Source organism: Dermochelys coriacea, chromosome 10 (genome assembly GCF_009764565.3).
Source record: "Dermochelys coriacea isolate rDerCor1 chromosome 10, rDerCor1.pri.v4, whole genome shotgun sequence".
Classification (NCBI taxonomy): Eukaryota; Metazoa; Chordata; order Testudines; family Dermochelyidae; genus Dermochelys; species Dermochelys coriacea.
In genome coordinates this window covers 71,265,760-71,292,219 of record NC_050077.1, presented here as the reverse complement: position 1 = coordinate 71,292,219, position 26,460 = coordinate 71,265,760, and the positions used below count along the sequence as shown (strand labels likewise).

The 26,460-nt window shown below is 46.8% G+C and overlaps 1 protein-coding gene across 3 annotated transcripts; it reads right to left on the bottom strand.

Annotated features, from left to right (window-relative positions):
• Positions 1-9,618: 9,618 nt before the first annotated feature.
• On the bottom strand, positions 9,619-25,756 carry DET1 (DET1 partner of COP1 E3 ubiquitin ligase). 3 transcript variants are annotated; one of them, XM_038419862.2, is made up of 5 exons: positions 25,515-25,756; positions 24,062-25,158; positions 19,450-19,640; positions 17,467-17,658; positions 9,619-13,099 (listed from the first exon to the last, which is right to left on the bottom strand). In XM_038419862.2, the coding sequence occupies exons 2-5, from the start codon at positions 25,142-25,144 to the stop codon at positions 12,910-12,912; spliced, it is 1,656 nt and encodes a 551-aa protein (XP_038275790.1). In that variant the 5' UTR covers positions 25,145-25,158; positions 25,515-25,756; the 3' UTR covers positions 9,619-12,909. The 3 variants fall into 3 exon arrangements, with proteins under 3 accessions (XP_038275790.1, XP_038275789.1, XP_043349242.1); XM_038419861.2 differs by lacking the exon at positions 25,515-25,756 and adding an exon at positions 25,385-25,496; XM_043493307.1 differs by lacking the exon at positions 17,467-17,658 and having other exon boundaries at positions 25,515-25,673.
• Positions 25,757-26,460: the final 704 nt, after the last annotated feature.

The window sequence follows — 26,460 nt, the reverse complement described above, 5'->3', positions numbered from 1 at the left end:
AACGATAAGCACAGCTGGGTTTAAACGGGCCCTGTAGAAGAGAAACGCTTCCAGCACCCTGCTTCTGGGCCAGCCAGGCCCTCATATAGATGCCTCTTTAACTTCAAACCTATTTTGGAAGAAGCAGGTGCAGGCAGAATAGGGATTTTATTCTCCAAAATTATGGGTGGGAAGAGAGGGGAGGGCTAGACAAGAGATTCACAGCAGTCAGTGTGGGTATATAGAATTGCAGCTTTCAAAGAAAATAGTCTCTTGGCCCTAGGCTATAGCTAGCTTTAAAAGTACTTTCAGTCCTTCAGATCAGTCTCACCTTTCCCTTAATCAGCACACGATGAGCCGAGAGAGACAATGAACTAGATGAGGGGTTGGAAAGCAGAGCTGTTTGGCTGCCGAGCGCTACTTTCCTTCTGCCTTCCAATATGCACACATTTTAGCCAAAAAATGGAATTAATTCCCATGCCTGTCCCTTGCTTTTATCAGTGCTCTGCACACACTGGCTGGGAGAGAGACAGTGCCCAGCTGTCTCTCTACCAATAACAGCATGTCTAACCTGGTTAGACGCTGGGACTCAGCCTCTAGCTAGAAAATGGAATAAGCAGCACTGAAAATCTTCCCTCGGGGTAGGAAAGAAAATGAGAAAGAGGGACCAAGAGCGTGAGCATGGGGCCTACCCTGCAGGTGACACTAGCTACTAACCCCCTCGTAGAAAGTATTGGCATGAGCATAGTTCCAGCAGCAGTTCTTTGGCCACTGTGAACAGAGTTGTTGTAAGAGCCTGCTCCAGGGCTGGCTAGCACCATTCTCAGGAGATGTCCTCACGCAGGTTGCTCTGATTAGCAGGTTCATTCAACCCTGCTGTCATCTAGTTCAGGCTGCTGCATCCCACCCTGGGGAGGCTTAACGAGGACAGGGGCCTTGCCCAGACACTGGGCCAAAGGGTGGGAAATGACCTCAGCCACATGCAGAGCAGCCATGTGTGCTGCTGCATCCTCCCCCCCTGAGCAGGAGAGCCCAGGCTGTTTGCTGGCTGCTCTTTCCTCTCCAAGCGCTGTTTTAACCGGGTTTTGTTGCCCTGAGCCGAGGACGTTGCCATGTTGATAGCTGCTTTTGCGGCCTGTCTCTTCTGGTTGTCATGGTTACAGTGATTAGCAAGAGCTCAATCCTGAGATGGGGGAGGGGTAAAAGCTGCATCTCCCTGTGTGCTCTCCAAGGGCAGCAGGTACATCTAATCCCAGCATTGCTCCAGCTTACGCCTTTGACAAGCATCAAAGAGCTATCAAATGACCAGCTCCAAGACTGCGATAGTTGCTCGGAGGGGATGCAGTACTCAGCCAGCTACTCCTATTAACACTCTAAATCAAATCTGACCAGAACTGGCAGACAGGTGTCTCTGGAGATGGCTGGGTCACCTCCTCCACCTTGTTATATTTGTTGAATTCCAGACCAGGTTCTCCCTTTCCCCTTGCCCGTCATTCCTGCTTTCTTACTGGTGAGAAACCCACTACCTGCAGGTCAGCCTGGGTGTAGCAGTATGTCCGCACATCTCGTGGACACCTTCTGGCCTGAGTGCAGCTGTTCACATGACTCAAGCATACCACCAAACTCCACATGCCACCTGGCTGCAGGCTCACCTCCATACCACTCCTCCCAGACACAGGCTAGGAAAGTGCAAGCAGCCATACCCATTGCTTTGAAGGACCTGATCATTCCTTCCTCACACATCTACACTGAAGCCAGGAAGTTTTATGTCATAAGGAATGGAGAACAGGGCTCAGAGTGAGTTAGGGTTTACTATTGCTACTTCGCCTTGTACTCAAGGCCTATAGCTGCCCCAGCGAGGCTGGGAGAAGAGAGATATGGCAGGTGAGAGGGGCAGGAGTCCCCAAGAGGGGCTTGCTCCCCAGGGTAGTCCCAACTTGGGAAGTCTGAAGGTGTGTGTCCAGGGGCAAAAGCCTGATGTGTCCTTCAGGCAAAAGCCAAATAGCGTGTGCCTGTGAAGGGCTCCACTTCCTTGAGATTTCTCAGCAATATTGTTAATCTATCCAACTATACTCTTAGCCCAGCAGAAGAATCTGTCCTATCTCGGGGCCTCTCCTTCTGCCCCTCCACCCCTACGAACATGATACAGTTCTGTGGTGACCTAGAATCCTATTTTCGACGTCTCCAACTCAAGGAATATTTCCAACACACCTCTGAACAACATACTGACCCACAGAGACCTTCCTACCAAGACTACAAAAAGAAGGATTCTGGGTGGACTCCTCCTGAAGGTCGAAACAACAGACTGGACTTCTACATAGAATGCTTCCGCCGACGTGCACGGGCTGAAATTGTGGAAAAGCAGCATAACTTGCCCCATAACCTCAGCCATGCAGAACACAATGCCATCCACAGCTTCAGAAACAACTCTGACATCATAATCAAAAAGGCTGACAAAGGAGGTGCTGTCGTCATCATGAATAGGTCGGAATATCAACAGGAGGCTACTAGGCAGCTCTCCAACACCACTTTCTACAAGCCATCACCCTCTGATCCCACTGAGGGTTACCAAAAGAAACTACAGCATTTGCTCAAAAAACTCTCTGAAAAAGCACAAGAACAAATACGCACAGACACACCCCGGAACCCTGACCAGGGGTATTCTATCTGCTACCCAAGATCCATAAACCTGGAAATCCTGGATGCCCCATCATCTCAGGCATTGGCACCCTGACAGCAGGATTGTCTGGCTATGTAGACTCCCTCCTCAAGCCCTACGCTACCAGCACTCCCAGCTATCTTTGAGACACCACTGACTTCCTGAGGAAACTACAATCCATCGGTGATCTTCCTGAAAACACCATCCTGGTCACTATGGATGTAGAAGCCTCTACACCAACATTCCACACAAAGATGGACTACAAGCCGTCAGGAACAGTATCCCCGACAATGTCACAGCAAACCTGGTGGCTGAACTTTGTGACTTTGTCCTCATCCATAACTATTTCACATCTGGGGACAATGTATACCTTCAAATCAGCTGCACTGCTATGGGTACCCGCATGGCCCCACAGTATGCCAACATTTTTATGGCTGACTTAGAACAACGCTTCCTCAACTCTCGTCCCCTAATGCCCCTACTCTATTTGCACTACATTGATGACATCTTCATCATCTGGACCCATGGAAAAGAGGCCCTTGAGGAATTCCACCATGATTTCAACAATGTCCATCCCACCATCAACCTCAGCCTGGACCAGTCCACACAACAGATCTACTTCCTGGACACTATGGTGCTAATACGTGATGGTCACATAAACACCACCCTATACCGGAAACCTACTGACTGCTATTCCTACCTACATGCCTCCAGCTTTCACCCGGACCACACCATACAATCCATTGTCTAAAGCCAAGCTCTACGATATAACCGCATTTGCTCCAACCCCTCAGACAGAGACAAAGACCTACAAGATCTCTATCAAGCATTCTTGCAACAACAATACCCACCTGCTGAAGTGAAGAAACAGATTGACAGAGCCAGAAGAGTACCCAGAAGTCACCTACTACAGGACAGGCCCAACAAAGAAAATAACAGAACGCCACTAGCCATCACCTTCAGCCCCCAACTAAAACCTCTCCAATGCATCATCAAGGATCTACAACCTATCCTGAAGGATGTGAACCCTCACTCTCACAGATCTTGGGAGACAGGCCAGTCCTTGCTTACAGACAGCCCCCCAACCTGAAGCAAATACTCACCAGCAACCACACACCACATAACAGAACCACTAACCCAGAAACCTATCCTTGCAAAAAAGCCCGCTGCCAACTCTGTCCACATATCTATTCAGGGGACACCATCATAGGGCCTAATTACATCAGCTACACTATCAGAGGCTCGTTCACCTGCGCAGCTACCAATGTGATATATGCCATCATGTGCCAGCAATGCCCCTCTGCAATGTACATTGGTCAAACTGGGCAGTCTCTACGTAAAAGAATGAATGGACACAAATCAGATGTCAAGAATTATAACATTCAAAAACCAGTCGGAGAACACTTCAATCTCTCCGGTCACTCGATTACAGACCTGAGGGGGGCTATTCTTCAACAAAAAAAACTTCAAAAACAGACTCCAACGAGAGACTGCTGAATTGGAATTAATTTGCAAACTGGATACAATTAACTTAGGCTTGAATAGAGACTGGGAGTGGATGGGTCATTACACAAAGTAAAACTATTTCCCCATGTTTATTTCCCCCACCCCCCACTGTTCCTCAGAGGTTCTTGTCAACTGCTGGAAATGGCCCACCTTGATTATCACTACAAAAGGTTTTCTTCCCCTGCCCCCCCCCGCTCTCCTGCTTGTAATAGCTCATCTCACGTGATCACTCTCCTTACAGTGTGTATGGTAAAACCCATTGTTTCATATTCTCTATGTATATAAATCTCCGCACTGTATTTTCCACTGAATGCATCCAATGAAGTGAGCTGTAGCTCACGAAAGTTTATGCTCAAATAAATTTGTTAGTCTCTAGGGTACCACAAGTACTCCTTTTCTTTTTGTGAATTCAGACTAACACGGCTGTTACTCTGAAACCTGTTAAATTCAGTTGATCCTTGTAAATTAGCAACCCAACAAAGAGTATTCACTTCTAAGGCCAGTGACACCAAGCATCAGCCTCCAACCTGACAAGTCAGACTGCCCCAGAAGGGTAGAGGCTGGGGGTGTTTAAGGTTTCCTTTAGCTCAGGGGTGGGCAAACTATGGCCCGGGGGCCACATCTGGCCCTCCAGACATTTTAATCCAGCCCTCGAGCTCCTACTGGGGTGTGGGGTCTGGGGCTTGCCCTGCTCTGGCCAGGGAGTGGGGTCTGGGACTTGCCCCGCTCCGTGTGGCTCCTGGAAACAGTGGCATGTCCCCTCTCCAGTTCCTACACATAGGGGCAGCAAGGGGGTTCCACATGCTGTCGCCGCCCCAAGCGCCGTCCCTGCAGCTCCCACTGGCTGGGAATCATGGCCAATGGGAGCTGCAGGGGTTGCCCCTGTGGACAGGGCAGCTCGCAGAGTTGCCGGGCTGCGCCTCTGTTTAGAAGTCAGAGGGAGGACAAGCTACTGCTTCTAGGAGTTGCTTGAGGTAAGCACCCCCCAGAGCCTGCACCCCTCCCGTTCCCCAACTCTCTGCCCCAACCCTGATCCCCCTCCCACCCTCTGAACCCCTCGGTCCCAGCCCGGAGCACCCTCCTGCACCCCCAGCCTCTCAGCCCACCCCAGAGCCCGCATCCCCAGCCAGAGCCTTCACCCCCTCGGTCCCAGCCTGAAGTCCCCTCCCGCACCCTGAACTCTTCATTTCTGGCCCCACCCCAGAGCCCACCCCCAATTGGAGCCCTCACCCCCTCCCACACCCCAACCCCCGATTCAAGGCCCACCATGAAATTTCTGGATCCAGATGTGGCCCTCAGGCCAAAAGGTTTGCCCACCCCTGTTCTAGCTTCATGTTGCCTCATTTCAGTTTCCACAAGACATTCCCCAGCCCCAGTGACTGGCCTCCAAGCCCTCTGGATCTTCTCAATCACTAGTGGATTCTCTCCCTGGTCTTCTCTCTAAGCTCAAGTAGATTCTGCTAAGCTCACTGAGCAGCTGGCGATAATCTATCTCCCCACCCCGAGTGCAACAATCAACTTTTCCCTGAATTCTTCAGTGCACTTGGCATTCCAGTCATTGCAAAGCAGATGGCAATTCTGTCAGGTGGATGAACCGCAGGAAGCAGAAGATGTTTTAAGAGAGGATCTCACCAGCTGCCAGAGTGAGCAAACAAAAGGGAAGACCGTGGAAGAACAGCCAAACCAGGCAGAGATGCAAGAGAAGTCTACCAGCTACAGCTGTCTGTCTGGAAGCCAGCTCTTTAGGGCATGTCTGTACCCACCCACAAGACACAGTAAAGCTTCCAAGCCTACCATCTCCTAGGATCAAAGCAACAGAGCCAACACGCTAACTTAGCATTATAGCAGAGCTCCAAAACATGACACTGTAGGACCAACTGAAGTCTGGATATATGGATTACCATTACTAGCCGCCAGTGGAGCATAATTAGATGCAATACAGCTCTGTCAGAACTCACTAGCCCTTCTTCATAAGTATACCCCCCTACAAACCTACTGCTACGCTGCTGGTTACCCACACGTCACTATAGTTTTCTGGTTGTTACAGTCTTAAAGCCTGTATTTTTATCCTGTAACATAAGAAAAACCCTATACAATTCAGCATTTTCATATCAATGTTTCTCTGAATAAAACCAGAACTCATTTTCCAGCATGCCAACTAAAATTCTGCACTGGAGCAGACAGATTGCCAGCCAAAAAGCAACTTTGGTTTTGAAGTCAGTCACTTCTCATAGCAGCTGGCAGGGTCCTAGAGTTAAGAAATCTCCATAAGAGTTTCCTTTGTACAACTCATCAGAGCCCATGTTTCTGCAGCACTGTAGCAACAGGAGTTTGTAGCTGTCTCCCTCGCTCCATTTTCTTCCTTTAGCCAAACATTTCTCACACTCACTCTGACAAGAGAACAACTTTTAACATGATGTCAGGGAGGCAGAAAAGGATAAGGACACACTAACAACCTGAACCCTGACACTGCACGAGTAACATGAACACACAACCATCGCACCTGGCACATGATTCATTGATTACAAAACATTTTCTACATTCACACTTTTAGATCAAAAAAACATTTAGCAGAAGCAATCCTGGTCTTACTAGACCTCAGTGACTTCTTCCCGTTTCCCCCGGGGTGAAATGGTTCCCATAGAAGGGGGTGGTGGAAGAGAAGAGACAGGAAGGACCTGAAAAAAAGTTGCAGAAAGTCACAAACCTGTTTTTTCCCACCGTGTCAGAAAAATCCTAAACAAACCTGGCAGATACACTGGAGAGCATGTGAACAAAGGGAAGCTACCATAATTACACTGGGACTGCAAGGGAGCAAAGCCAAGGAAGAGGACAGAAATGGTGGAAAGGAAGTCCGTGCTTGAAGGTTAACTGAAAGGAGTCTTAAGAAGGGATCTACCTTTAGATGAACACACAGATGTACAGAAGTCTGCATTTTTGAGCCCACAGTGACTTCTGTAACTTGTCACTTAATACAGCTATATATAATCCTCACACAACTGACCCAATCTTATTTTGATTGTCTGCCAGATCAAAGATGGCTGAAGTCATTGAAAGCATAAAGTAGATCCATTGTTAACCAACACACGGTCTTTCCAAGGCATGAGTTTCCCTGCCGGTTAGTTCAGAACTGAACTGAATTGAGGAGTGCTCAGTGCCAAAGGGCTTCTGTGGGGTCATTCTGATACAAAGCTCAAGAGAAGCCATAGAATAAAGAACCCCTACACACAATAGAGGGAAAGGGCTCAGGAAGTGTAGTTATTAGCCTCTCTGGTGCTCTCCTGCTTGAGACTGAGTATGGACGTGTGCACACACAGTGTTGCTATTGAGTACTCGGTGCAGCAGAGCAGTGAGAAATCCAAAGCTGTGGAGCCTCAGGCCGGGCCCATTTGTGCACTGGCAGCCACTGTTCAAGCTCAGCAGAGGCACTTTCCACCTGGGAGGACCATGCAGTGAAAAAAAAATGCATAAATCAAAACAAAACCCACCAGTATTTTTGACCCTGTTTTTGACCCTGACCTGGGGAAGGTTCCTTCCCCACTCTGAACTCTAGGGTACGGATGTGGGGACCTGCATGAAAAAACCCCTAAGCTTATTTTTACCAGCTTAGGTTAAAATTTCCCCAAGTTTTACCTTTTGCCTTTTTACCTTTACCTATTTTACCTTTTGCCCTTGGACTTTATTGCTGCCACCACCAGGCGTCTAACAAATATATAACAGGGAAAAAGCCCGCTTGGAAATGTCTTTCCCCCCAAAAAATCCTCCCAAACCCTACAACCCTTTCCTGGGGAAAGCTTGATAAAAATCCTCACCAATTTGCATAGGTGAACACAGGCCCAAACCCTTGGATCTTAAGAACAATGAAAAAGCAATCAGGTTCTTAAAAGAAGAATTTTAATTGAAGAAAAAGTAAAAGAATCACCTCTGTAAAATCAGGATGGTAAATACCTTACAGGGTAATCAGATTCAAAACATAGAGAATTCCTCTAGGCAAAACCTTAAGTTACAAAAAGACACAAAAACAGGAATATACATTCCATTCTGCACAGCTTATTTTATCAGCCATTTAAACAAAACAGAATCTAACGCATATCTAACTAGATTGCTTATTAGCCCTTTACAGGAATTCTGACCTGCATTCCTGCTCTGGTCTCGGCAAAGGCATCACACAGACAGAGAGAACTTTTGTTTCTCCCCCACTCCAGCTTTGAAAGTATCTTGTCTCCTCATTGGTCATTGTGATCAGGTGCCAATGAGGTTATCCTAGCTTCTTAACTCTTTACAGGTGAAAGGGTTTTTCCTCTGGCCAGGAGGGATTTAAAGGTGTTTATCCTTCCCTTTATATTTATGACAGACCCACAGTAAAAAGAGTTGGTGACAGCCCTACAAAGCCACTCCCATTGGCTTAACTTTCATGTTAATGCAGAGGTGGGCAAACTCCGGCCCATGTGACCGTCCTGCCCGGCCCCTGAGCTCCTGGCGCCTCCCCTGCTGTTCCCCTGCAGCCTCAGCTCACTGTGCCACCGGCACAATGCTCTGGGTGGTGGGGCAGCGCAGCTGCAGAGCCCGGCCTGACCCGTGCTCTGTGCTGCGCGCTGGCGTGGCTGTAGCGCTGCCAGCCACTGGTGCTCCAGACAGCATGGTAAAGGGACAGGGAGCTGGGGGTGGGGGTTGGATAGAGGGCAGGGGAGTTCGGGGGGGAGGGGTGGTCAGGGAGGTCAGAGGGTGGGGAATGGGGGGGGGTTCAAGGGCGGCAGGGGGCAGCCAGGGGCAGCCAGGGGACTGGGAGAAGGGGTGGTTGGATGGGGTAGGGGTCCTGGAGAAGCAGTCAGGAATGAGAGAAGGGTTGGATGGAGTGGCTGGGGGCAGTCAGGGGACAGGGAGCAGGTGGGGTGGATGGGGCAGGGGTCCTGGGGGGGTCCATCAGGGAGCGGGGGTGTTGGATGGGGCAGGAGTCCCGGGGCAGGGGGGTGTCAGGGGGCAAGAAGCAGGGGGCGGGGGCCAGGCCATGCCTGGCTGTTTGTGGAGGCACAGCCTCCTCTAACTGGCCCTCCATATAAATTTCCGAAACCCAATGCGGCCCTCAGACCAAAAGGTTTGCCCACCCCTGTGTTAATGTCTCAGGGAGAGGAGATAAAATAGCCATAGGATGAGGCCTTAGGGACAGGCAGAAGGAAGAAGTCTACGTTCACAAGTTGGGCTGGCAACTTGAACACCAAAGTGGAAGAGAGAAGGGCATCCCACCTTTGTCATTAGCTCACACCATTGCTCCTACACTCATTTGTATGGACATCTTAACTGCTCCAAGGTGAAACTTCAGCACAATGAATTAATACCCTAGACTTATGCAGACCCTCCTACACATATAGGTCACGACTCCTCCAGACAAATGCACCCTGTTTTTTCTTAATGAAAGGATTTAAGTTACCACTGATATTTGGTAGAAGATCTTGGAAAGAGGATACAAGTCAGACTCATGAAACAAGTTCTTCTTTATTCTGGTATTTATCTTGTGTTGCTAACAAGTTTTCATCCTAACCTAGTAAAAATATTAGATAGAAAATATATGTCCCGCCCCTACACCCGCACTTCTTGTTTCTTAAATAAAAGAATCAAAATTTCAAGCATGAGAATGAGACAGGCTTTTCTTTCAACACACTCCTGTGGTAACATTAATCCTTCACTAGATACAAAATGTAGCAGCCACAGAATCTACACTGCTGCACCAAGGCAGTTCATACTTCTCACAACCATCAATCTGTGCCTCCAGAAACACATTAAAGCAATATTTAGCACTTATCTGATTCAGTTCTGTGGGTGAAAAGTAAGTGCTTTACAAAAGTGAGTCCATATCATCTCCTTTTACAGATAAGGAAACTGAGGCAGAGGGAGGGGAAGTGACTCACCTGAGATTACACAATTTAGTGGCAGAGCTGTGAATATGGCTGTTACTTATACCACTTAAAAAAAACGGTATCAACAGAAAGCCGAGATATTTTGAAGCATGGCTCCACCCCATCTGGAGCTCCAGGGTGAAGGAATGCTAGCTTGTGGCATCAAGGAGTTAATGGGAACTGCTGAGAACTTTTGGGAAAGACAGAAAGATACATTAACAATGGAAAAGGGTAATGAAGAGTGAAGTTTTGATGAGAGAGGAAGCAGATAACTCAGTTATCTATCAGCTACAGTGCGTTTTATCAAAGCAGGAGACAATATGCAAAGACTCCCTGCTCAGAGCTTTAATAGAAAGAATTTAATAGAAAGAAGTTCTGGGTTGGAGAGGAATGGGGCACTACTGCATGCATGTCCTGACACCTTCCCCCAGCAAGTGGCCTCCCAACCTGAAGTCATTTGTTGCAGCCCCGAGAAACTTCCCATCAACACAAATACCCTGGGAAAGAAGACAAAGAAATATGTATTCTTGCCCTAGGACTACATTTTCCATAGCCAGGCTTTGAAAGCCCTTAGCAATCCTGCATAGATGCAGATGGACTACTGGTTACAACTGGAAGTCAATTCTATACTCAGTTTACACAAGGTCATATGAATTATTTAATCTGAGTCTCAATTTCACAATCTGCAAAATGGCAGCAATACTTTTGTAAGAGTGCTTTGAGATCCTTATATAAAAACTGTGTTATAGTGTTGAGATGGGGTTATGTTTGGGAGGAGAGAAGAAAGGAAGATAGAGCAAAAGAACTATACTGAGGGCTGTAAACATCCAAACGAAAGGATGGCTCAAAGAATCTGGTATGGGATGTGGAGTCTGTCATATCTAGGTGAGGTATCCAAACCTTGCCCAGGTCAATAGTGACAAAAATAAGATTATCTGATGGCTATTCAGTGATATGCGAGATGAGCTTGTGACCTCGGGACTTTGAGCAGACAAGTGGCCACAACATTACCCACAACTGGCCCCCTTTTTGGTACCTTCAGCAGATATGAATGGGCTTTTAGTTTGAAGGGCTTTCCTTCGAGGGGGGCGCCCTCAAGGACAGTGCCCTGTCACGGCCCATCATGTGCATCAGAGAACAGCAGTGTCCAATGTCAATCCAGTACCTTTCACCAGCCCCGTGTTTGCCTAAGATGACAACATTCCCTAGCAACATGCACATTTTTGGTACGCCCACGTTTCGAGTAAGTCCATGTGCTACCTTGTAGTACAAATGCGGCAAACAATGAAGTGATCTTCAGATCAAGGCAGGGCCAGCATTTTTATAAGCCTGCACAAGCTTAGACCCAGAGGCATTTAGGTGCACATCTTCTGCATTCAAGTCCAGCAGCTCATTTTGCAGACATCTCAGACAACGTAGAAGTCAATCTTGCTTCAAGTATACAGCGACACACCAGCAAGATGTGCTTCAATCCCAGGGAGTCACCCATTGGCACCCCTTGCCACCTAACCCCCAGTTCTCACAGAGAATAGGGTGTGAATCAGGAGAGGACAGGCAGCATTAAGTCAGCAAAGTCAGACCTTTGGCTACAAGCTCCCAGCAATACACGTGAATCCAAGTCTCCCCTTCTCCCAGTGCAAAATCCAGCGTAGCAGTCCTCTAACTGCAGGGGAAAGTCAAGTCCAGCGACATTCCAGTGCCAAACAGATGCAGACACTATGGAATCAGCTCTCTCAGGTCTAACTCTGTTATCCCTGGTGACTATAACCTTACAGTTTGAGGCATCACATAGTAGTCAAGGGAAAGACAAGGATGCCACAAGTCAGACATTCTCCACATTCACGTACCTGGCGTGCACCGAAAACTGGGGCTGACTCTTTCTCACCCTGTCAGCAGAAACAGGGTGAAGGAAGAGGACGACACACACCCCTGGGGACACATTCCTGGTCCATGCAGTGGTTTTCCCTGAGGAACCAAAGAGAAAGCTGCTCTCAAGTTCCAAGCCTCTCTCATGCATGCCTGCTGCTAGCTACCCACCATCTCACACATTAGGCATGCAGTCAGCTGTTCTGGTTTTCCTCCCTTTGTACTTGCCACCTTTCATCTGAGGGGCTCAAAGTGCTTTACAGAAGGTGGCTCAGTCACATCCTCATTTTACGGTTGGAAACTAAGGCACAAAGATTAAGTGACTTGCATAAGAGTCAGGAACAGAAATCATCTCCCCTGATTCCAGTGACCTACTCTAACTACTAGACCTCCCCATTAACAGAGACCTTTCTCCCCTAATGCCTTGCATATTGACATGGCTTGAGTGCACTGTGTGAATCACAAGAGCTAGTTTCATTTCCTCATAACAGTGAAGGTACAAATTTTTAAAAAAACCCACCACCATGGCTTCTATTCTCGCTCTGTAAGATGGACTACTTGTCTTGACTAGATAGAAGGGCACCGATACAGAAGGAATGTTGGAGAACTCTGCCTTTGCTATCACAAAGCAGACAAAGCGAGAGAAAAGATGACACTTCTTGGGGAAACAGGCAAGGTTTCTCAGCTACATTTTGTTCACCAATAGGTATGGGAAAAGACAGCATTTAATGCAACAAGGGGCTTTGGCAATATGAACTGGATGGTATCTATAGAAAGAAATGGTCACAAGACTAATCTCCGATCAAGATGCTTCTTCAGAAGCATAATGGGATTCTCTTTCAATGGCTTGCGAGTGCCAGCTGCAGATGCTGGGGAACAATGCTGGTTGGTTAGGGCTTCCAGGTCAGGTTCCTTAGGTGAGCAATGATTTGGTTTCCTAGAAGGCATGAGTGTCCAGCTTTGGTGTGTCCATGATGGCAACAGCTGTCCCAGCCCAGTATTGTATTATGTGCAGCTGTGCCTCATGTGGAAATTAACAACATACTCTGCATTAGTCCGCTGCACCGAGATAGCAAAGGGCTCAAAAGGGTGAAAGGTGAATGCAACCAGGCGTCGTACTGTGTGATTGATGGGTCGGCCCAAGAGTCCTGCTTGGATTTCAAACTTCAGGAGGCCAGAATCCCGGGCATAAAATCTGTAAGGAAGAGAAACAGAGAATGCTGATTATGTCTATTCCTGCTCACTGGTTTTTCCATCTTGAACTCTGCATGAGAAGGGACAGGTGCCACTGGTGACTGCTCATTATTCCATCCCTGGTATTTACCCAAAGGCATGTTGGCAAGATGGTGCGACAGACTCAGCCTGCACTAGCCAATACATAGCATTGACTAAGCAATACAAATGATGGAAGGTCATGTAGGGAAAGTCCCTTCCTGGGTAGAAGATTTTAATCTCTAACTTTTTAACTCATTTTAGTGCCATAAATGAGAGAAGCCTCTTGCAAAGAGCTGTATTTCACTCTTGCGGGCTCCGATTTCGGGATCCACAGTTAGAATAAAAGGGTTATCCCTAATAAAATACATACTGGATCCTTGCCATCCCACTGTAACATCTCCCATAGTCATAATGGGAGTTACACATGAGCAATGTCCACTTCTTACCTGAGCCACATTGCAGAGCACTTCAGGTTTGGGGAGCAAGGGTCCTATCTTAGTCTCAGAGGTGGATCTCTATATGGTAATACATTGGGTGATTTCTTTGCCTTTCCAGATCACCCAGACTTGCTGTGATCACTGCATTTGGCCATTAAGCCAAACATCTCCCATAGTCATAATGGGAGTTACACATGAGCAAATGAGAAAACAGACCCGTAACTTTTAAACAACAGCCTTCGCTCTCCAACTGTGAGAATGTGTTGTCTCTCTCCTGTTCTACCAAAAAGACTTCACAACACCACATTGCTGCTATGTGACTTGGCTACTCACACATCATGTCCCCTCGCTGTATCCCCATTCAGAAGATGTAGGAGAGCTACTGGACTTGACTTTGCTCTAGGGTTAAACTACTTTACAGCCAGACTTCACAGTCACTTGCAGATTTCCAGTGAAAACTGTCAATGTAAAAGCCTAGGAGGAAGTCACTTAATGGCCAAATGCAGTGAGCAAAGCAAGTCTGGGCGATCTGAAAAGGGAAAGAAATCACCTAATGTACTACCATGCAGAGATCCACCTCTGAGACTCAGATAGGACCCTTGCTCCCCAAACCTGAAGTGCTCTGCAATGTGGCTCAGGTAAGAAGTGGACATTGCTCTTCACTGACTTTCTGGCCCATAAGCAGAGCAGTGTTGGCTGCTTCTAAAGGGAGTTCTGCTTAGCCCTCCTTTGTTTGTTTGATCTTTCCTGTGTCGTGGAGGAACTCTTCTCCATGTCCAAGAGTTATGCTGTTTCAAGCTGCACCCCCTACATCTCTAGCAGAACACAACGATCTCTGCAACTTCACCTTCCACCCAATACTTTGGTGGGTTCTTCAGATAATTTGGAAACCAAATGGCCTCCTGTTATTACACAAATCCATCAGCACTGGCCCTGAAGTTGGCTCAACTACTAGGACCTTTTTCCGAGCGCAGACTTGTGCTGGTCATTCTGACCCTATCTGTCTCCATTTCCTTCCTGCCTTGTAGCTTTTGGTTGTTTGCATTTGCCTCTGGTTTCAGCTCAAAATTGCTTTTGTATCAGAGCACATTCTTCCCAACACCACCTGCTAGCCTGATGCATTCACAGCTCTTAGGCTGGCAGCAATGGCTCCAGACAGATTCTTTCAATATCAGACACCCTCCAGGTTTTGATAATGCATTTAAGGAATTGCTAAATTCCTTGCATTTTTCTAGTGCACGATTCTCCTCTCCAATCTCCCTCCTCACCTGAATAAGAGTGCCAACCAGCTGGCCTGCCGATTACGCATAAGAACAAAGCAAAAGAATTACAATCTTGGTAGCTGGCTTTCCAAAAAGTTCCTTCCTACACAGAACTAGGCACGTGGGAGGTTGATTTCTAACTAAATCATGGTCTATGGGCTGCTCCTCTCTTCACAATTCAATGTAATTTAAACACACTCAAGATGAGCTCCCTGTAATCTCAGATAATCTCAAAGATGTACTCAGTTTGGTATAGTGCTCTGCAATCAGAAGCCATTTCCATTATCAGAAGCCATTATCTCACTCTGTGGATAAACTAAGCACTGAAATATAAGACCTTGTGTCAATAAAAACAATAAGACCAGGCTTTTCAAATTGTACAAAATGGTAAATTTACCTGCAGACCATTTCTTTAAGTAGGCTCCTTATTAATCCTTTAGATTTACAAGATTTAACCCCCTAACTCAGAAGTTGCTGTGTTAAGGATTTGGCAGCCCATGCATCTCCCCCACAAGCTTTGTGGTTCCCTGCTGTGAGTTTGCTGCCAAGCCTCTTGTAAACAGATATTGGGGAAAAGGCCCTGAAGCCATTCCATCAGCACAGAGGCCAGGAAACAGAATGTTAACCACTCCAGCAGCTGAAAGAGAGGGCTGCTGCAGCCTTCAAGGGGAAGAGAGAGAGAGAGTAAAACCAAGAGTGAGGCGGAGGTAAGCTAAAGGCAACATGAGTGGGTGCTGAGTCAGTGCAGGACACAACTACAGGACCTCAAACCATGTATGGCATAGAAGAAAATAAAATATAGATTGAGTGTATCTTGGGCTGCTGATGGACTCTGTGCCAAAGCCAGGTGCATGCAAACTGTAAACTATAAATCCTACATTACCAGTAATGAGAAAATAAAGCTAATGCGTCTTTATTTCAAAACTGATTTCTGCATGATTGGCCGCTGTTATATCTTATTAATCACTGTCTTGAGTGAGAGAAACATGGCAGTACTTTTTCAGCTGTTCAAGGGTTACCGGTTACTTCTGCTATTGAATTGCCCTACTTACTATAAGCAGGCAGCTGGGAAGCAGGAGCCCCACCCCCCAGCTCCAAACCCCTATTCAAGTCCTGATTGACTCTGGCATTTTATAACCTGATCTTCTAAAGCGCAAAGCTATACGTCTACTCAGGGGAGAGAGGGAAGGTGGTAGTTTGCTTTGTTTATTATAGAAGACGTGACCACAGCAAATGTCGGCAGTCCTACTCCCTTTTGTCTGTAGAAGCGGCAGACAAACACCACCCAGTGAGATCTCTGAGCATCAAGTACAGTGACAGGAAAAGAAGCAGATATTTCTCTGCAGACTGCACAGAGTTTGAGATCAAACTAAACCATACACGGGAAATCAATTAAATAGTTATGAGTTGGGGATTGTGTGTGTATGAATGGTCAAAAGTTCCCAAATCTTAGGCAGGTGTCGTGTGCACGGTGCAGGAGGGAATACCGTGGACAGCAATAAAGTTGGTGGTTGCGTCCTGTTTCCCATCTCTCTGGGCAGATCAAGACATCAACCTCAGGGCAGTCACAGAGCGCAGGATCAACTCTTTGATCTCTCTCTCTTTATTCACAAAATGTAGGATTTATTTTGCTCTTCAAACACTAAGAGCTGTGCAGTTTTCTGCCTTGGGACACTCAGCACATTTAGACCCAAAGTATGATCTTCCTTAAGACATTTTGAATCTGGTGGGAGAAGTGCCAGAATCCAAACAGCTATTCTTGAAATCCATTGCTGTGGCCAATAGACAGAAACAATTTGTGCATGCCCAAGATAGAAATGTGCAAGCTCCCCCTGTTAGTGTGCAAGGAGCATTGCAAACCTCCCTACTTTCAAGGTTAAGCACAGTCCTGTTAATAAGGCACAGACAGAAATAAGAAGAATCGCTCTTAGGTCTGACCAAAGCTTCTGCCGTGCAAGCAAGTTTCTTATGCATTATAGGTTTCCAATTAATGAGAAACACAAGGGACGATAGGGAAAAGGGGACCATGGACTCCAGCGTTTGTTAAACGAAGAGGAATAAAGTTCATAGTGAAAGATGACTTTGGTTTCTAAGTTTCTCAGTGTGCATTATAGACAATGGAGTATGAAGACAGTCAAACCAGCGCTGTGAATGTTATGGATAACAAAGATATTTAAACAAATCAGACCTGTATAAGTGCTTGCCAGCCCACCTCCCAAAACGAGCATTTTCTTGACGTGGCAAAGCAAACTCATACATTGCAACCATAGCATGCTGGCTGTCATATAGCAAAAGGCTGGAGTCTGGGAAGAGGGGGAATTTAATGTTCATATAAAAGGCTGTTCAAGTTTCACTACCCATTTCTGCCTCTCAGCATGGCCAATGTGCCTCAACTCCAATTTTGAAAGAGCCAAATGTAAACGTGTGTATGTAAAATAGGCCATAGGAGAGGAAAGGCAGAGCTTCCTAATTTACTGGTCTCTCTGGAATAATTTACACAAGGACTTTACTGGAATGGGACACAGGAGGGGAAAAGGCAAACAGCCCTATATGTACACTTCAGTCTGAGACACAGTCGAGACATGTACATTTCTGAGAAACACACATTCAGTCCTAGCCATGTGCAATTTTCTGACTCTTCTTCATACCTGATGGGGTGATCTCCACATGTCTTTGGCCGTTCCATGACTGACACCCACTTGTCATCATAACTGAAGAGGGAGAGGTCAAGATAAGGGCTGCCACTGTAAGACTGAGCGCTGATTGGGAGCTGACCCAGCAGCCTCCGCACAGCCTCTGTGTGCCCTCCATACTTTGCATTCACAATAGTGTCCTTAAACCTGGAGCACACAAAGGGACAGATTTTATTTGCAAAACACACAGGTATATGGCACAATGTAGATACATTAGTGTTTGAAAAGGACAGAGATAAAAATCAAAACAGCAGCAGTTTAAAAACTAGTACTACTACGTTCGGAAGTTGTATTTCATCTAATACACCATCAATCTCAATTCTGGTGACCTTTTACCAGTGTTCCTATTCTGTTTTGGAACTATGGACTGACACGTGGATAGGAACTTGTCATTCCACAAGGTCTGGCTATAGCTGCCCTGCAGTACTGAAAATATACAGGATCAGAAACGGGGAGAGATGGATTAGCAGCTTATCAATCAATCCAGGTTTTACTGCAAAGATTGTAAACATTGTAAGTGAAGCCTGAAGGGTGTGCTATAACATCTGAATTCCTGAGGTTGAAGGAGGACTTGGGAATCCATCTCTCCTCAGCCATTATGTTTTGATTGCATAAAGAGAAGAAACTGTAGAAGAAGAAGAACCTTGAAGAGAAGCCTGCAGCTGTTTAGCTCAGCACAGTCTGAAAAGTTCTTTCCTGTGAAAAGACTGATCTGGATTGGAGTTTTTCTTCTTTACAAGTTAGTAAGCAGAATCTGAGCTTTCTGCTGGTGAGATCCAACTTTTCTGAGACCAGCGGTATAAGAGCCACTTATCAGGAACAGTTTATATTGGACAGTAAACTCTCAGGGCAAGGGCCTATTGTGTTTACTTATCTAATAAGCATCATACCACCCCTATAACCAGCCCCGTTATAGGCTCTGACCACCAAACAGAAGGCTGAAGAGGTTTTTGCCTCTGGTTTCAGCTACAAAACAAGAGCAGCACTTCATATGTTGGCATTAAGTTCGGTCTCTCACAAGCAGTAAGGAACCTCCAGTGGGAGTTATGGAAATATACAAGACGACCAAGTCTCCTTCACTTGCATGGATTCAACAACTTGAATCAACAGAAGTCTCCCCTACAAGCAATGGCAGAAATGCTCACTATATAGTTATGCTGAAGTTAAGTAAGTTGTGGGAAGTACAAAAGGCTCTGGCACACTTGGGTACATCACCACATATTCCTAGGACCACATTTTAGAAACATCACCACCTGCATTACTAACATGACTTTAGTCTATTTAAAAGAATTTTAGAAGCCTTATTTACTTTTATCTCTCACTCCACTTTCACTGTGACACTAGACTGGTCAGTTTTACTCTCACACTGGAAAGGAAGGTCCAACTGAAAAAAGGAACAGCATACTTTTTGCTGAAACTGTAGAAAATGCCATAAACACACAGTTTTATTCATATTACATTTGGGGAATCCTGTCTGGCAAAATAAATCCCAAATGTGGTGACATTTTTGGTTTAACAAATCCTAGTTTTGGGTCCTAACTACTCAGAGAGCATCACTTAAACAGTCCCAAAGGAAGTCACAGCACAAGGTGTGCTGGCAGCATGCTTCCCTCAGAAATCTTTCTCCCTAGGGTTGGGTGCTTAGATTGTCACTGTATATTTTCTAGCCTTGGTCTACCATTTACATGGAAGAACAAACAAGACAGTGAATGTGGAATACAGAACTAGGCGTACCCTGCCTCATCCTTGAGTTTTCAGCACATTTTAGAACCATAAGGGCTGTGGTGAGATGTGCCATGTTCAGAATGGACTCATACACCAGGTCAGTCACTAATGAGCTAAGTTTCTCAAGATTGCCACAGCTATTTGATACTGGCCTTTGGCTGGCAGTGTTGAGCATGTACCTATATGGTATAAGGCATGCTCCGAATGGCTCACCGGCGCTGAATCTGTCTGGCAAAGTTGTTACTGGAAGCTGAGCAGGGAAATTGGACAGCCTCGCTGTGCAGGGTGGCATTCCTGAAGAGGTCACAGAAGTTCTCAAAGAGTTCCAGTAGCTCATCCGAAGTGTTCTCGAACACAGCAATAACCTCTGTGGTCACCATGTTGTACACAACAAAGAATGAAGGCTGCAGAGAGTAGCAGAGTTAGTGGCTTTCCAACAGAGTGCAGACAGACAATACAGGGTCTATATTAATTGGGAACCCTCCCCCCGCATACACACAACACACACACAAAAGACTACCCATGATTACTCTGCAATGTAGGAGAATCTCACATTCACTATATAAATTCATTATGCTATTCAAATACCTCAGAGGGTACCAGATTATCCAGCCTATTCACTACAGTGTAATTATTTATGAAGGGAACTAAATGCACTTTCAATTTTTCATTTCAAAGTGGACGTCAATATTTCTGTTTTCTCTTCCTCACTCTCCACCAAATATAAAATGCTTTTTAAAGTGGCAGATTTAATTTTCTTTCCTGCCGGGGAAGCGATTTTAAACCAGGTGCTGGCTGGCAACAAATTATTTTTCCTGTATGTGAAGAACTGCGAGCTTTTTGGGGGGGCATTTTCTGTTTTCCCCCTCTTAATATTTCCAGCATGCAGAGATGAGATATTTTTAGTGCATTGTATTCCAACATTGTCGGCAAAAGTTTTACCCATTATAGAAATGAAAGTCTGAAAGACAATAACTATTTCTTTTTAATACTGACACTCTTATCCAAGAATTTCCAGGTGCCATTGTAAATCCAAAACATGAGTCAGATAATTCTCCAATAAATCTTTCCCTAGATAAGGTTACTCAATCGCTACAGATACTAACTCTCAAACCAGGGGTGTCCAAATTTACTGGCCTTCAGAACCACATACGACAATCTTCAGAAGTTTGAGAGCCGGAGCACACCTGCTGGGAGCCAGGGTTGGGGCTTCAGCCCTGCTCCTGCTGAAACCCCAAGCCCTGCCAGGTGTGCCCTGTAGGGCTGATGCCCCAAGACCCACCTCCCCGCTGGACAGAAGCCCCTACTGCACCATCCCACTAAAAAGGCAGAGGTCCTGCATTTCCTCTCCTCCCCCAGTCTGGTAGGTGAAGAATAAGGGGGCATAGTGGGCTCTGCGAACTGCACTTTAATAGTAAAGGAGCTGCATGTGGCTCGCGAGTCACAGTTTCGCCACCCCTGTCCCAAACCCAGATACCAGTCACATGTGTGACCTCTAACAACATATAACAACATAGTAGCACCTTTGTAAATCCAGATGAACTCAGACCTTAGGATTTCCATATTTATTAGATGCTTGGGGAAGCTCTGAACATGTTCCCAACCTATAGACTCCACCTTGCTATACTCACAATGCAAGACTAGCCTCATTTTACAAAAAAGCCCAGCTGCAGACACACCTCAAGACTTTACCCTATAGGATAATTTGTGGGCTGGGGAGAAGAAGAATGAGGAAAGAGCTCAGATGGGTTTCTCAAAATGGGACAGAGTTTAGACTCTCTCTATACCAAGCCCATGGCTTGTTAAAGAATTATGTTGATTTTGGAGAAGTTGGTCCACGCTATCCAGTTTTCTCTCTCAAGGGAGCTGTTACTGACACATTATACTTAGACTATTCAGAAAATGGGGGAAACAGATGGTTGCCAAATACCCACATATTACTCCCAATCACCTGAACTATTAGCTAAATCACCACCTCCTGAAGAAGGAAAAAAAAAAAAAAAAAAAGTCCTTCTGGGCTATAGGATTGGTGTGCAGAGGGAAGGAGAAGGGCTTGACTACCCTCGATTCATTCCTGTACAAATATTTACCACTTTAAAGATTGCAAAATTACAATTATAAGATATTTCTTTTACAGGGATCTCTATATTTACTGTAATTATGTGTCTATAGAATGTGCTAAACCAGAGAAACTTTTCTCAAATTATATTTTAAAGCCACTTGTAGTTCCAGGGTGGGATGTTATGCTATACTTGGCATAAGTTAGGTAACCACATAGCTATTGAGAAAAACACAGTATTTCCATAGAACGCGTCATGTCTCGACCCATCTGAATAACTGAGAATTCATCTTCCATACTTTCAGCACAGGTTCCCACTACTGGAGGTGGAGGTGTTAATCAGACAATTGAGATAGGAAAAACCTACTAAATCATCTAGTCCATGTCACTGCCAATTTAAAGCTCAGATCCTAAGAAGTGTGTGTGTCGGGGGAAATAAACCCGCCATAGATATTCAACTGTATCATAATTTTAGGCCTCACTGCATAATCAAACAAACAAAGGAAAGGTTAGGCTCAAGTGCAGAGGAAAGAATAGAATTTTCACTAAATATAGAACCCTGCTACAGCTGCCATAGAAACCATCCAAGAGCAGTGGAAGGGACCTTGTGGTCAGGTTGGCAGATCTAAAACGTGACCATTTTTGCTTTACTTTGTACTACTTCTTGTTTATTAAGATGCATAAATGCGTTTATCAAAACTCAGGCTTCATGTACAACATTTGAAAAACAACCTTTTAGTGAGTTTTAATAAAAATTAAAACCTTAACTTTTCCCTCTCAATGCACCAAAAAAACCCAGTACCCTAAATACCAACCCACCCAACCCCTCCTCCATGCAAACCCTGGGAGATGAGATGGACCTAATTGTCAATAAGCTCTGGCTCCCTCAAATCAGAAGTAAGGGGAAGACTTTCCACAACTGAGAGCCCTACACACAGAACAGCTTGCCACAGGTGCTTAAATCTAGAAGCTGTTAACCAGTTATCTTGAATGCCTCAGCTGATCAGACTGCCAGAACCTACACAGAGCTTCACAGATCAAAGTCAATATCTGGAAGTGGACCCAGAAACAAATGGGAAGCTAAGTTCATCTCCTGAGGAACTAGTGTAGTCTGCTGCCTGCCTCTGCAGCTTCAAGCCAGCCACAATCTGCATCAGCTGTGAAGTCTAAGTGGTCTTCAAATGGAAGCAGTCTAGAGAGCATTGCAGTGACCAGTCACAGATGCCTGTCAAAGTCCAGATCCAAGAGAACTGGTTGCATTCACCGAATCAGGAAGGCTTATGATATTTTTGGCCACTGACAGAGCTCAGGACTCCAGGAGCAGTAAAGTGGGCCCCAAAACAACCCAAAGTGCAACTCACTTGGACAAAGGTTTAATATCTTTGCAATATCCATGTTGTTTATGTGTATTTGTTAGACAAATATTTCAATGCTGCTTTTACAAAAGACACTCAATCTTCAACTACTTTACAATAATAAACAGTGCGCACAATCTACAGCAGACTAATGTATGCGCACAATGGAAGAAGTTACACACAAAGAAAGCTTCAAAGCGGACAGTTAACATCCATTCACTCCAACTTCTAGCCCTTGAAAAACAATGGGACAAATATTGAGAGGGGGCAGGGAGGGAGTCACTAAACTTCCAGAGAAAACAGAACAGTGAGCAATGAGCAGCACTGCAAGTTTAGAAAGAGTTCTTGCCAGACATTTTTAATAGAAATATAAAATAAGCAGATGAAAGGAATTAAATAGATTAAAAAACTTAAAGTAGTCTCAGACCAATCTCACGTGGATTGAAAACTGAAGATCTCTAGGAAAAAAGGCAATGATAAACATGTGTTATGGTGGGGACAGAGCGGTAAAAGATGTCTACCACAGAGATAGACATTAGAGCTGGTCTGATTTAACTTCATTACCGACCTGGGAACGGGAGTAAACAACATATTAATTAGAGATAGCAGATGATACTAAATTGGGGGAATTCTGCATCACTACACAAGTGCAGAATTAATGTCCTCCACCTGTAGAGAGTCATCCAGTCATCTCCCCATCAGATATCTTACACAAACTACAAATTTAGTCCTTTAATTTAGCTTCTTATTTCAACTCCTCCAGCCTGCTGATCATTTTGTTCCTTTTCCCCACTCTCACCAGTTTCTTTCTCTTGAAGGGTGCCCAGAACTAAACAGTGGAAAAAAGGTCACAATACGTAGGGTAGCATTCGAATATAATTAGAAGTAACTGGAAGAAATTAAGAAAAATGTCCATTAAACTGTGGAATAGTCTCCCAAGGGAAGTAGAAATACTGTCACTTGGGACATTTATAATCAGATTGTATGCTCATCAGGACAGAGACTATTTTTCAGCCTGTATTTGTACAATGCCAGACATAATAGGTCCCTGATCCTGATTACTAAAAAACAACCGCAGACTGGGCAAAGCACCAATAAGTGTAGTATAGGAAACGATCCTGCATTTGCAGGAAGATGGAATTGGATAACTACACTGGTCTTCTCTCTCTCTAATTTCTATGAAGTTTTGACATTGAGAGGGGGGAAATCTTACTGAATCCCATCGAAGATACCATCAAGACCCCTCACAACAGGATCCAAATTATATACTGTGTAGGTCCTAAGAGAACATTTCTACCCAACACTCAAAGACCCAAATCAGCACTTAAACCAGAAAAGTAGCTTATAGTATTTATCTGCATGAGAATAACCTCAACAAAGCAATAAGCTGCCCAAAGAGGACAGGCCCTACCTGTGAAGGATCTGTCACCCGCAATGTGACCACATCTTCACTGGTGTATTTAATAAACAGATGGCTCTCATCCAACAGCTGCATTTTCCACATGCGCAGCTGCCTCAGCTGATCAAAGTACTGGAAGAACCTCCTTTTTGCCATTGCACTCCCATCCTGCTCTGCCCTCCTCCACAGGTACACCAACAGTCTGTGTTTCAGAGAATTTATGAAGGGCTCTTTGTACGGGTTTGCCATCCCTGTCTGAGTGTCTCGCTGCACTTCTGGATAGACAGCGGACAGGGTCAGGAGATCATCCTCATAGCAGAAGCGACCTATAGTCCGTACATCAATGAATGTGCCCTCAGGCGTCACCTGAAAAACATGAATAGTCTGCTGCTGCACAGAGAGAATAGCCAAGATATTCTTATACAGGTATAGGCCCTGATTGTGAGACAAGATGACTTTGTCACATTTGAATGTCCTTGTGTCACACAGTCTACCTGTGTGAAGATCTATGATATGCAGAGAATAGTCCTCCAAAGGGGACCTGGGATTAGGGGTCACCGACTCGCTGTTGCGATAAACCTCAAAAAATGGGGGATGAGGTTCCTCAGGCAGGTAGGCAGCAGAGCCAACAATTACATAGCGACAGTCATCTGTGAACAAACTGCACTCACGGTTCAAGTGCTCGCCATTGGAGGCCACGTTGGTGATATGAAGCAAGACGAAGAAACGTTCAAAGAGCCGCCCACGGATGTTGACAGATCTTTGGTCATTGCCATTGGCCAAAATCTCTCCCTCATAACCCTGTAGGAGATCCTCTGCTGCCTGGCAGCCCTGATACTCATAGATCTCCAGGGAGGTCTGGTCTGAGGAGAAAGCAATGAAGTAGCGCCCATCGGGGGAGAACTTGCGCAGGAAGCAGGGCGGCTTCTCAACGTTGACCACAGTAAAGTTGGGGAAGACATTCTGGTGGAAGACCCGGACCTGGTGCCAGTGGGTGCCGGCCTTACCAGAGCTGATCCTTCGGCGCTCCAGGCGGTGGATGACGTTCTGGTTCTGGATTCTGCGGGGCCTGATGGTCGGCGCGTCATGATCCATCACTTCATCGTTCCCTGGGAGGGAAGGAAACACAGAGGCCACTGTACTGGACAGGGAGCAGCACGATCCTATACCGGACCGTGTCGCGGGGGGGGGGGGGTATATGTCAGGGGGGTCTCCTAGGGGTGCATGGGCGCCGCAAGGGTAACACAGAAGCGGGGCGCTCTGATGAGAAGAAGGGGCGTGGGAGGCTCCCCCGGAGGCGGCCCCAGCGTCAGGGCCCGGGGGTGGGAGACTCACAGGGTTAGGGGGCCCTGGGCGCCCCAGCAGACGGGGGGAGCGGTTTCCAGGCGCCGGGGCCGCGGTCCCCCGGGATGGGCGTGCGGCGGCGGGAGCCGGGGGCGCTGGTGGGCGTCGCGCGCCTCCTCACCTCTCCCGGCCGCAGCCGGGTCCCGGCGCCTCCGCGGTCCGCTCACTCTATGGCCGCCGCCATCTTTCCGCCAAGGCGCCGCTGCTAACAACGACTCCTCAGCCTTGGGGACGAGGGCAAGAGGGTACCGCGCCAGCCCGGAAGGGCTTCCGGAGGCCACGGGCCATGGCGTCAGGTAGGCGCCGAGTGTCAGCCGCACCCGGCAGACAGTGGCCCCTGGCGGCCGGAGGAGTCACCGCGGGAACCGAGGGCCCTTCAGAGCCGCCTTCAGAGGCCTGGCCAGCCCCGCCAGGGACCCTGGCAACCAAGGCAGCCGGGCATCATGGCAGGTGGGCCCCATCCCCAGCAGTGCAGGGCACCCCCTGACCTCCCCCCACCCAGGGCACCGGCCAGGCACACCCCAGTAGGGAGCTGTGCCCCCTCAGGCATGCCCAGGGCGCAGTGCCCACCCTAGCCCCACCCCTGCTCCTAGCCTGACCCCTCACTTTACCGCCATTGCTGGCAGGCTCTGGGGGGCATGGCGGGTGTAGGGTAAACGCCACGCGAACTTGGGACTCTCTCCCAGGTGCACACTCGCGCTGCCTGTTGGGGCCGGGGTTTCTGCCGTGATACCTGGGGCACTACCCTGCTTTCCCTGGCACGACATTTTGAGGTGCAATCCAGAGCAGCGAGGAGCTGCGTCACCCCTGCCCTTCAGCTGTGGGTGTCACACAATGCTTTGCTAACCTGGGCTCCTGCCAAACAGCATGCAGGTCACACCCTGAGTGCCTGTGTGTAGCCACAGTCCTAGGCCAACAATTCTGAGCCCAGCAGCCTGTCAGCAAATACCAGCCTCACACTGACTTCCAGCAGCCTTGATTACCACATGCAGGGTAACCCCAACGCACTCCCAATCCTGGATTCCCCCCCCCCCCCCCAAAATGTACTGCCCTCTGCTGGACAGATC